General features: G+C 37.7%; 1 protein-coding gene across 1 annotated transcript in view; it reads left to right on the forward strand.

Moving 5' to 3' along the window:
- CDC42BPG (CDC42 binding protein kinase gamma) overlaps nt 1-11,006 on the forward strand; it is a 1,192,486-nt gene that overhangs the window by 950,211 nt on the left and 231,269 nt on the right. The window contains exon 24 of the mRNA XM_044075379.1: nt 3,183-3,263. Within this exon, the coding sequence (XP_043931314.1) occupies nt 3,183-3,263 (81 nt within the window). The remainder of the gene's footprint in view (nt 1-3,182; nt 3,264-11,006) is intronic.

Consider the following 11,006-nt stretch of genomic DNA (forward strand, 5'->3'; position numbering starts at 1 on the left):
TCAGGTGTTAAGGTTTTCTATGTCTGGATCACATTATCACTTCTCTGCTTTATCCTTTGGACTGTCTCAACTGCTTAGAGTGTTCACAAAGTATCTAACTCCAGTTTTGGCCTACTGCAGGCAACAGGGTATCGACATTTTTCCATATTTAGATGACTGCTTATCTTTTTAATCTTTTTTCAAAATGTTAGAAATCTCTCTTAGGTGAGAGATCTCTTGCACAAGCTGGGATTCCAAGAGAACATTCAAAAGTATTTCTCGACTCCATCACGCAGGATTGTGTTCCTGGAATGTCAACTAGACATCTCAGTTCAAAGAGCTTTTCTTCTACAGGAAAAATTTTCTATGTTTTTCCACTCAGAGTTCAGTCACTGTGAAGGGATAACCTATGGATTTTGGGTCTCATGGTGTGTATGATTCTCATGAAACCCCTGGCAAGATTCCACATGATAAAAAATACAATGGTATCTGAAATCTGTTTGGTCCCAGCATCAACACCCTTTATCTTTTTAGATCCCAGTCCTGGGGTTTGTCAGAAGAAAAATCTCTTGGTGGAGACAACAAATATCCTAAAATTTAGGTGTCCCATTCTCCCTCCCTGCTCCAAAGCAGTCAGTCACCACAGATGTTTTAGCCTTTGCTTAGGGAGCAGTTTCAGGAGAGAAAAATGCAGGGTGTGGGACTCCAAGGATAGATGCAAGCACACAGATGTCAAGGAGATGATTGCTTTGATCAAGGCACTCAATTCTCTGAACCATCTTTGGTCTCCAGGACCTGTTCAAGTGGTTACAGACAGTACCACAGAGATCTAATACATTAACAAGCAAGGAGGATACAGGTCATACCTCTTTTGCAGGCTAGCCTTGTTATTTCAAGATAGCGCTTCACAGAACAGTCTCACTCTATAGGCATTCTTCATCTTGTTAGAGCAAAACTGTGTAGCAAGCAAACTGAGCAGGACCAGGGCAGACCCTTACGAATGGAAACTACTTCCTGTGGGGGAGGTCCAAAATTTGATCCATCTGTGGGTGTTCCTCAAGTAGAGCTCTTTGCCTCCTCTCTGAACAGTCAATTAGCTGGCAAAACTTTAATTCAGAACTCCATAGAAGGAGGCCTGGAAGACTGATGTATTTTCTTTAGATAGGAATGTTCCTGTGTGCCTTTCCACTAATATCCATAGTACTTCTGAAGATTCAGAAGGAATCCCCACAAGATCATTGTGGTAGCTCCCTTCTGGCCCAGGAAACCATGGTTCTCCCTTCTTTTTAAAATGGCCAGGGGCAATTACCACAAGCTTCCTCATAGAACGGATTTACTCACACAAGAACAGGGGTGCCTGATACACCCTGACATCAATCATCTTCAGTTAACTGCCTGGATGATAGGGTCTTAATTCCTTTTAGGCACCTGTTTTATAGGACGTGCAGCAGGTACTAATGGAGACAAGAAAACCTGCTACCAGAAAGTCATATACTTGCAAATGGAAAAGGTTTTCTAGTTGGTGCCAATGACATAACCTGCACCCATTCAGGGCTAGTTGTTCTGTGGTGTTACAATATTTGTGAGTTACTATTCTATGGCCTTTCTTATTCCTATATCAAGGTTCATTTGTTGGCCATTTCAGCATGTCTGCTGATGGCTCCTCATTTTTCAAGGCAGTCACATGTCAAAACGTTCTTGAAAGGGATTTTACATAAGAGATCTCCAAGTAAACCAGTTATCCCTCCTTTAGAGAAACTAACACTTGCTCCATTTGAACCAGCTAATATGGCTGCCTTTGAGATTCTTAACATGGAAACAGTTTTGATTGCTCTGACCTCTGCAATATGGGTATCTGAGTTATAAGCTCTTGTGGTGAGTCAACTCTACCTTATTTTCCAGAAGAATATGGTTTCTGTGAGAACTAATCCTCCTTTTATGCCTAAAGTGATATCTGAGTTAACTTTGCTAAGCTATCCGGCTCCCTGTTTTCTTTCTTTTCTGAACCTAAAACTGAGGGGAAAAGGATACTCCATACCTTGGATATCCACAGACAACTCAAGTACTATTTTTAACAGAGCTAAATCTTCTAGATCATTGGATCAGTTGTTAATTTGTTGTGAAGGTATGGTGTCAAAATAGACCATTTCCAAACGTTTGTTTAAGGCTATCACCTTTTGTTATACTCAAGATGACAAATCTATTCCAGGCAGGGTCGAGACACACTCTACAGTGACCTTGGCTGCATCTATGGCTTTTTAGAAAGGGTTGGAGTCTAGATGTATTCTAGAAGCTGCCACTTGGCCTCTGTACATACTTTTACAAAGCACTATAAGCTGGATTCCTTCTGCAGGTTTAGATCATGCTATGCTAAGACCATTCTACAGGGGCTCCTAAATTCTTGTCCTTCCACATCCCAGACATAGTTAGAGCTATGGTAATCTACCCATATAGCTAAGGCTACTGAAACGGTGATCAATATGAAGAACATAGTACAGTTTTGTCAACTGAACTTAGCATAACAGTAGATGTTCGAATGATTGCTGCTGCAGTAGCCAAGCCCTCCCTCCATCCCCCCTTTTTTTTGTGTGTTTTTTAAGCCAAGGTATGGACATGTAGTTTTTGTTATTCCTAGCCTTAACCTTTCAGGGCTAAGCTCCCTCTATCTGCTGTCAGGAAAGGTCTAAAAGGCTTTGCACCCAAACTTGGCCTTTAGTCAGCCAAGCTCAGTTTAGCCACATGGAAGGTGCCCTACAGCTTCGGAGATGGTGAGCTGTTATATCCTTGGCTGCATATAATCCATGTAGGTAAGGCTACTGAAGTAGTGTTATGGTAAGAACTTGCACAACAGTATTTTTCTTTGAATGATGTCTTGAATGAAAACAGATGTCGGAAAAAACAACTCTAAGGACACCTCATTGTCAAAGAAGGGAGATTTTGCTATTTTAGTGATGACAGTCTTTTAAATGTCTGTGTGTCACTTGAGCATTGTCATCCATTTGGCAATCTTGCTAATACATTCCAGTGTATTCATCAAAATCTACATGAATAATTAGCAGTGATGAGAGAATTACTGCTGAATTCTAGTATGTAAATTGACAAAATTCAAACTTTCTTTACATTCCCTGAAGCTCAAATCAAACTGTTTTGCTTCAAAAATAATTAGCGCTATGCATGATGATTTACTTTGAGTTTTCTTACAGGGTTTTGAAATAACTTATCCACCAAAGCAACTCTTAAGGCGTCCTGTATCTCCTGGTAGCACCAGCCCTACTGCATTAAAGGTAATTTGTTGAAATGCAAGCATAAGTTTAAAATATACAGAACACACAGCACATGGTAAATAAAATTACAGTTATTTGTAATGGGTATCATCAAGCTGTGACAAGTGTGTAGTGCTTAAAATCTATGCAATTCATTCTGTTAAACACTCACTTTGTTGTGTGTTTGCAGGACTTTGAAAGGTAGTCAAATGTATGTCTTGTCATGTGCAAGAAATGTCAAAATGCATATGATCAAATGTGTTCATGTAAAGTAAGTTTTGACATTGTGTGAGTATTTGTAGGCTAAGGTTAGAGTAAGGGCTAGATAATGGAATAGATTTAGGGTTGTATGTGCTGATGTATGTGATGTCTGTCTGCATGTTTTGTGTAGTGGTAGTGTTATGAAAATGATTTGTGATGTAAGTAAAGAGTTGGGCTTAGGGACAGGGGAAGAGTATTGCTTAGCACACATTAGTAAGAAGGTAAAATGGGGTGAAGCCCATGCTCAGCATTCGTGATATGTGCTAACCCTACACCTTTCCTAAGCAAAAAAACTTTTCATGATACTACAACTATTCAAAGATGTATGAATTTAAAAGGGAACAGAGTGGGATAAGGCAAAGAGATGTTAGGACTGCAGGCTAGAGACTGCCTTTGGGGAATCATAAATGAAAGATCTGCACTGGTAGAGTTTTTAATTGAATCCAGAACAGAAACTGTTATAAAAAAGAGATAATTAGCAGGACATATAAAATACTGTGTGAAAATTATACAAATCAGAGGAGGTTATAAAAAAATTGGGAAGAGAGACTAGAAAAGCAATTCACAAGGGATCAATGGAGAGATATATGTATGGTTTCCCTCTGTACAACAAAGTCGAGAAGCTGTAGAATTTTTGCTTGGAAGTTTTTGCATAAGTGATTTTATACCCCAAGCAGACTTCAAAGAATTTCCCCTCAGGTAGATACCAAGTGTTGGAGGTATGATTGGGAAGAGCGAGATAACTGGGAACATATGTTTTTGGGAGTGTAATGAGTTGATTGAGTTTAAAGATGTAGTCAGAAATACTGTGTGAGCAAATGGCTTTAAAGAAAGAAATGATTCTTTTGACTTGAGACACAGGATCTGAATTGTCTAGATGTAAGGCCTTGTTATGTTTAATTATTTTGGCTGCCAAAAATTAGGTACTAGAAAATGGAAATCAAAGTTTAAACTATAACTGTATTTGAAGTATTGAATATTGTAAAAGAGATGAAAGAACTGGAAGAGGGCTCTTTAGAAAAGGGAAGGAGCAAACTGCATGGAAATAGAAATTGTGGGAACAGCACATGCAGAATCATGATGAAGAGTGAGGTTTAAGGGAAGGCAAGAAATGAGCAATTTATGTATTTTGGGACTGGAAATGAACAATGATAATGAAAGAAAGAAAAAAATGGTTATGGCACATGAAGTTTGATTTCTATGGCTTACCTTGTAAATGCAGTGCTTGATGAACTTTAGCTGGCAAGAGTTGGAAGTTCAAATCCCCTCAGGGCTGTACATATAATGTCTAGCAGTTAAAACAAAGAGCTACAACTCTAAAGTACTTGAGCTTCTTCTGTTTCAAGAGTACAGGGTTTGAATATTTTTATCTTCTTCAGCTTAGCTTGTGACATTGAACATGTCAGTAAATCAGACAGTGCCTTGGGCAATTGGCAATTTCTGCCAGGCTCCCTAATGGTCTCCTGGACTTCATTCGTAGTAAATGCATGTGCACCTATAAACTTACCACATACTGATTTAAACAAAAACTTCACATTCTACAAAATGGATAAGAAAAAGAGATGGTAAAGTTAGAAAACCAATAAGGTGAAAATGAAAGGCAAAAATTGGGTGTAAGAGTGAAATGTGTGATCCAGAGCTTTTGTAGAAAATAAAGGCTGCAGGAAAAAAGGAAGGTTATGCAAACTAAAGAAGACGAACCTTAATATCCAGTACAGTTCAAAGAGTAGGGCATGAACTAAGCAGACTCAAAAATCGATGGTAAAATTTATGATGGCCTTAGATTAGATTTTTTTTCTATGATTTATTTGGAATAGTATGCGAAAATGTCACTAAAAGAAAAACTATGCCTGTGACATTTGAAGATGCCTCTACATCACAATTGTAAATAACAGTTGAATTTTAAGAAATTTAAAAAACAGTCACCTGGGTAGAGCCTGTATTCAGTGGAAGAATGTTTAAATACAACTGCACTTCACAGTAGAGATAGTAAAAGGTTAAAGACTTTAAATTGCAATAAATGAAGTGAAAATGTAATGGGAACATGATTGTGTTGAGATTCTTAGGGGGAACTCCAAAGTGATGAGGAGTCTCTGTTTAAAAAAAAAACAAAAAAAGTGAGTGGAGGACAGCCCAGAGGTACACAATAGAAAATGGCTGTCACACAGTACCAGATTCTACTTGTATTTTTTCAATAACCACATAATATATAAAATACTAAGGCAAAATATATTACCAGAAGCCTTTATTAAAACAATACAGTTCTAGCACTTAGGCTGACACCTACTGTGGTATTTTCTAAATGGTCATAACTTATATTAAGAATTTGTTAGCATTGTTGCCTCACAGCAAGAGGTTCTCTGGTTTTATTCTTGACAGGGGTGCCTTTTGTGTGAAGTCTGCATATCCTCCCTGTGTTTGCATGGGTTTTCATGTTGGTGCTCCGGTTTCTTCCTGCATTCCAAAAACATGCAGTAGGTAGATTGAACACACTAAATTGGCCATAGATGGGTGTGTGTGTGTGGTGTGGAAGAATTACTGTGGCAGGGCTAGCCCACCTGATGGTGCAAACCTTGGCTCTAGATGATTGTCACTGTTGAAGTGACACCCCAGCCTCATGTGCAGTACACACCACAGGTTATGAAATACCCTTTTTCCAACACCATCAGTATTGCCTTTTCTCCTCTGGTCTGCAGTCTTTTGAGTTTGTTTATCTAAGGAGTGATGAGTGCAGGGGGACTTGAATTCCTGTTTTATTTTATTATTTACTAAACTCTCCACTTTTTTAATTTCTCCAAGCCTTCTGGTTTTCTAATACCATAATGGAAGTAGACCCCATTCCTAAGTCAAAGTACGATTAAAGTTCATGAAATTAGTATTGTTTAAATCTTTGTCAGCCAGAAGTGCTCTTCACAGCACCCACAATGTGCCCATTAATGACTCGTCCTGCAATTCATGCAGAGTCACATGTATTGGTAACCAATATAAATACAATTGTAAGTTCTTTTTTATAAGACCTGTTGCTCATTCTACTATTTGAACTGTCTAGTTCTCTTTCTTCCACATCGGTCTCATTTCTGACTGCAAATCCTGATATTTTATGACTTTGTGTCTTTCTGTACACAAGACACTGTAGTCACTGGGTGTGGCAATTTCAGTGATCAATGCTACTTTTGTTTTCTTTTCATGGACCACTATATCCAGTTTTCTAGCATCTGTCTTTTCAACTGTTGATAATGGGGTGATCCCATGTGATGTAGACTTCATCATTTTCTATGATGCTTTATGTCTCATGTTTCCAGTGTTTTTCAGCCACTTCAATACCATAATGTTTGCATAATCACCAGTGCAGCAGTCTTGCCACATTATTATGCCTTTCAGTATACAGTCCTTCTGCCTTTATATGTCACAACCATCAAGTTGTGCAACTGTTTACAATTCTGCTTTTACAAAACCTACATTTGATTTTCTCCACACAATGGACTTTGTAAACCAATGTGTACATAGCCCACTATCTTGGGCTTACCAATATTAACCTTTCATCTCTTGGTTTGAATTCACCTCTCCTTAACCATTCCTGCATTCTGTCCTGATCAACCTTAGGTTCGTCCAGAAGTTTCTATACTTGCAACTATATTTATGCATTTTCCACATTTCTTGCCTTCTCATCTGGTCCTTCACCTTAAATTCTTTCTTTTGTTTTTTGGCACATTCAGTTGCTTCCTTATTTTTTATTTACCTCTGGTTTGATTTCCATTCCTGCTTGACAATGATATGCTTCTGCTAGACTAAACAGGGAAGACATCCTAGATTATTCTCCTCATGTTTCAAAACTTTCACTACATCTGGATCTTGTGAGGTCAGCAGATGTGTGCAATCCCACGATTGCAGATCTGTACATGTAATCAATTTCAAGGAGGCCCATCCCTACTTCAGAATGGGGACTATATAATCTTGGTATGCACTGATTTTTATAAATCATTTGGTAAGCATGAAGTGTCTTTCTTGTTTTCCTGTCTAATCTATCCAACATGTTTTGGGGCCAGTCAAGTCACTCCAAAACTGTAAGTTAGGACAGGAAGACCAAATTGATTTATAGCTTGAATTTTGTTCCTAGATGTCAACAATGTTTTCAAGATTAATTCCTTCATCAGTTCACAAATATTTATATGCACAAGTTCTTTTATATCACATTCTTGTCCCGAACTGATGTTTTCTTGGTGCTGCAGTTTAACTACCTTAAAGGTCACTTTTGCACATTTATCAAGACCAAATGACATTCTTGTATCATCTGAAAAAGTTTTGACAACTTGCAATTGTGCTTTTCAGTTCCTCATCTGATGAGGTATACAGTTTTAAATCATCAGCAAAGAGAAGATGAGAAGTCTTTACACTTTGTTTTCTAAGAGCCAAATTATAGCCATGGTCTAAGGTGCTCAGTAGACAGCTTAACGGGTTAAGGGCAAGACAGAACAGCAGTGGTGACAGGGTAGTCACCCTAGAATACCCCCCTTTGAATTTCTGTCCCTGAAATAATTTGTCCTTTATCATGGCTTAATTGCAAAGTGGTCTACCACTGTTTCATGGTCGCTGTAATGTCAATCTTTGCAGGGTGTATCTTTTACATTTTTAAGCACTCTCTTATCCATGAATGTGAGATACTATCAAATGCTTTTTTGTAGTCAGTCCATATCATTCTTAGATTCGTCCCCTTTTTACAGTTCTCCACTATGACTTTAACAGCAAATGATCCTTTGTTCCATGTGACTTTCTTTTATTGCTCTTTTGTTCTTTTGCCATAATTGAGTTTTCTTCTAAATGACTATAAACTCTGTCGGCATCAATTCTAAGTGTATAGCTTATACATCGTCAGAAAGCAAGTTATTGGTCTATAATTTTTAGAGTAGTTTGCAGGTTCAATCTTAAGTAGGAGCATTGTTTTTCCTGTTAACCAGGTTGGTGTCTGTTCGGGGTGCGTATATAAATAGTTCTTACTCATGGCTAAATCTTCATGCAAAGATGTTAATATTTTTAACCAGAAGTTAGGTACTGCATCTGGGCCTGGGATGAGCCAATTAGAGGCTTTTCTTAACTTTATTTTAATCTCTCTAGCTGTTACTTCATCCCATTTCATATCCTGTACATTTGAACTTCTTATTCTTTCTTTACTTATTCTATCCATTTGGTATCTTTATTGTGTTCCACAGGATCTTCATGAATACTTCTCCAAAATGTATACATTTCTTTTTTTTTAGGTGGTCTTTCAATTCATTTTACCTTGTTTCACAGTTCTCCATAAAACTTTTTTGGGTCATCAGTAAACTGCTTATTTTGTACTTTTTTTTATATTTACAGTGGATATAAAAAGTTCACACACACCCCTGTTAAAATGCCAGGTTTTGTGATATAAAAAATGAGACCACAATAAATCATTTCAAAACTTTTCCCAGCTTTAATGTGACCTATATCTTGTACAGTTCAATTGAAAGCAAACAAATCTGTTAGGTGAAAAATATATAAAAAAATACAATAAGCTGGTTGCATAAGTGTGTCCTCACCCTAAAACTAATACTTTGTTATGTGTGCGCACTCTTAACCTAATACTTTGTTGAAACACCTTTTGATTTAATTACACCATTCAGTCTTCTTGGGTAGACACCTGCCATCAATTAAAGAGACTCTGATTAATCTCAAATAAAGTTCAGCTGTCCTAGTAGGATTTTCCTGACATTTATTCAGTTGTCTGCTACAGCAAAAGCCATGGTTCACAGAGAGCTTACAAAGCATCAAAGGGATCCCATTGTTGAAAGGTATCAGTCAGGAGAAGGGTACAAAAACGTTTCCATAGCATTGGGTATACCATGGAACACAGTGAAGACAGTCCTCAAAACGTAGAGAAAATATGGGACAACAGTGACATTGCAAAGTACTGGACATCCCATCAAAATTGATGAAAAGACAAGATGAAAACTGGTCAGGGAGGCTGCCAAGAGACATATAGCACCAATGAGGGAGCTGCAGGAATTTCTGGCAAGTACTGGTTGTGTACTAAATGTGACGGCAATCTCCCATATTCTCCATATGCCTGGACTATGGGAAAGGGTTGCAAGACAGAAGTCTTTTCTTAACAGAAAAACATACAGGCCAAGGTAAAATTTGCAAAATCATACATAGTCTCCCAGAAGCATGTGGGAAAATGTGTTATGGTCTGGTGAGACCAATGTTGAACTTTCTGGCCACAATTCCAAAAGGTACGTTTGGTGCAAAAACAACACTTCGCATCACCAAAAGAACACCATCCCCACTGTAAAGCATGGTGTGGCAGTATCATGCTTTGGGGTTGCTTGTCTTAAGCTGGAACTGGGGCTTTAGCCAAGGTGGCGGGAATTATGAACAGTTCCAAATACCAGTCACTTTTGGTCCAAAACCTTCAAGTGCCTGCTAGAAAGCTGAAGATGAAGAGGAATTTCACATTTCAACATGACAATGACCCCAAGCATACGTCCAGATCAACAAAAGAATGGCTTCACCAGAAGAAAATTTTGGAATGGCCAAGCGAGACTTGCATACAATAGAAAATCTGTGGTGTGACCTGAAGCGGGCTGTGCACAAGAGATACCCTGACAGATTTGGAGTGCTTTTGCAAGGAAGAGTGGGCAAATATTGCCAAGTCAAGATGTGCCATGCTGATAAACTCCTACCCAAGAAGACTAAATGCTGTAGTTAAATTAAAAGGTACTTCAGCAAAGTATTAGTTTAAGGGTGTCCACACTTATGCAACCAGCGTATTGTATGTTTTTTATTTTTCATATTTTTCCCCTACCAGATTTGTTTGTTTTTCAATTGAATTGTACAAGTTATATAGGTCACATTAAAAATGGGAAAAGTTTTGAAATTATTTATTGTGGTCTCATTTTTTTCTATTACAAAAACCTTGCATTTTAACAGGGGTGTGTATACTTATTATATCCACTGTATCTGCGTATCTTCTAAATTTTTCCACCTGTGCTGAGATTTTTAGTTTATTTGAGAGAGTGCATACTAAATCCTGATTTGTTCTAACACTGCACATTGCTTTTATCATGTCTGTCTTTCCAAATATTTTTGTTGATCTTATCCCTCTTGTATACTCTACCATTTAATATTTGATCCATAATGGTATTAAATTTCTTCCCTTCCTTTCCCTCACTACACTGTGTTTTGGTGGTAAAACTTTATTGGTTATTAATTTAGCTGCACAGTAATATATCTTGTTTACTGCTCTATGGACAGTCCTAATTACTGTTTTCATTTGCTTTATCAAACTTCTATCTTTTTGGGTTTTATTGACCTTCTGCAGGCTATTTCTTTTGACCAATGTAAGTTAATTAATGGATTGTTAGTTAATGTAATTACTTTTTTGAAGAATCATATATGCATGGTGTGTGTGCTTGTATGTGGTATGTATATAGTAGTTGACTTTTTCGAGCATTTTTTTGTGTCAAGCAGAACATAACCTAGATG

The sequence above is a fragment of the Protopterus annectens genome, chromosome 6.part1 (assembly GCF_019279795.1).
Source record: "Protopterus annectens isolate FY-2018-M chromosome 6.part1, PAN1.0, whole genome shotgun sequence".
NCBI lineage: Eukaryota > Metazoa > Chordata > Ceratodontiformes > Protopteridae > Protopterus > Protopterus annectens.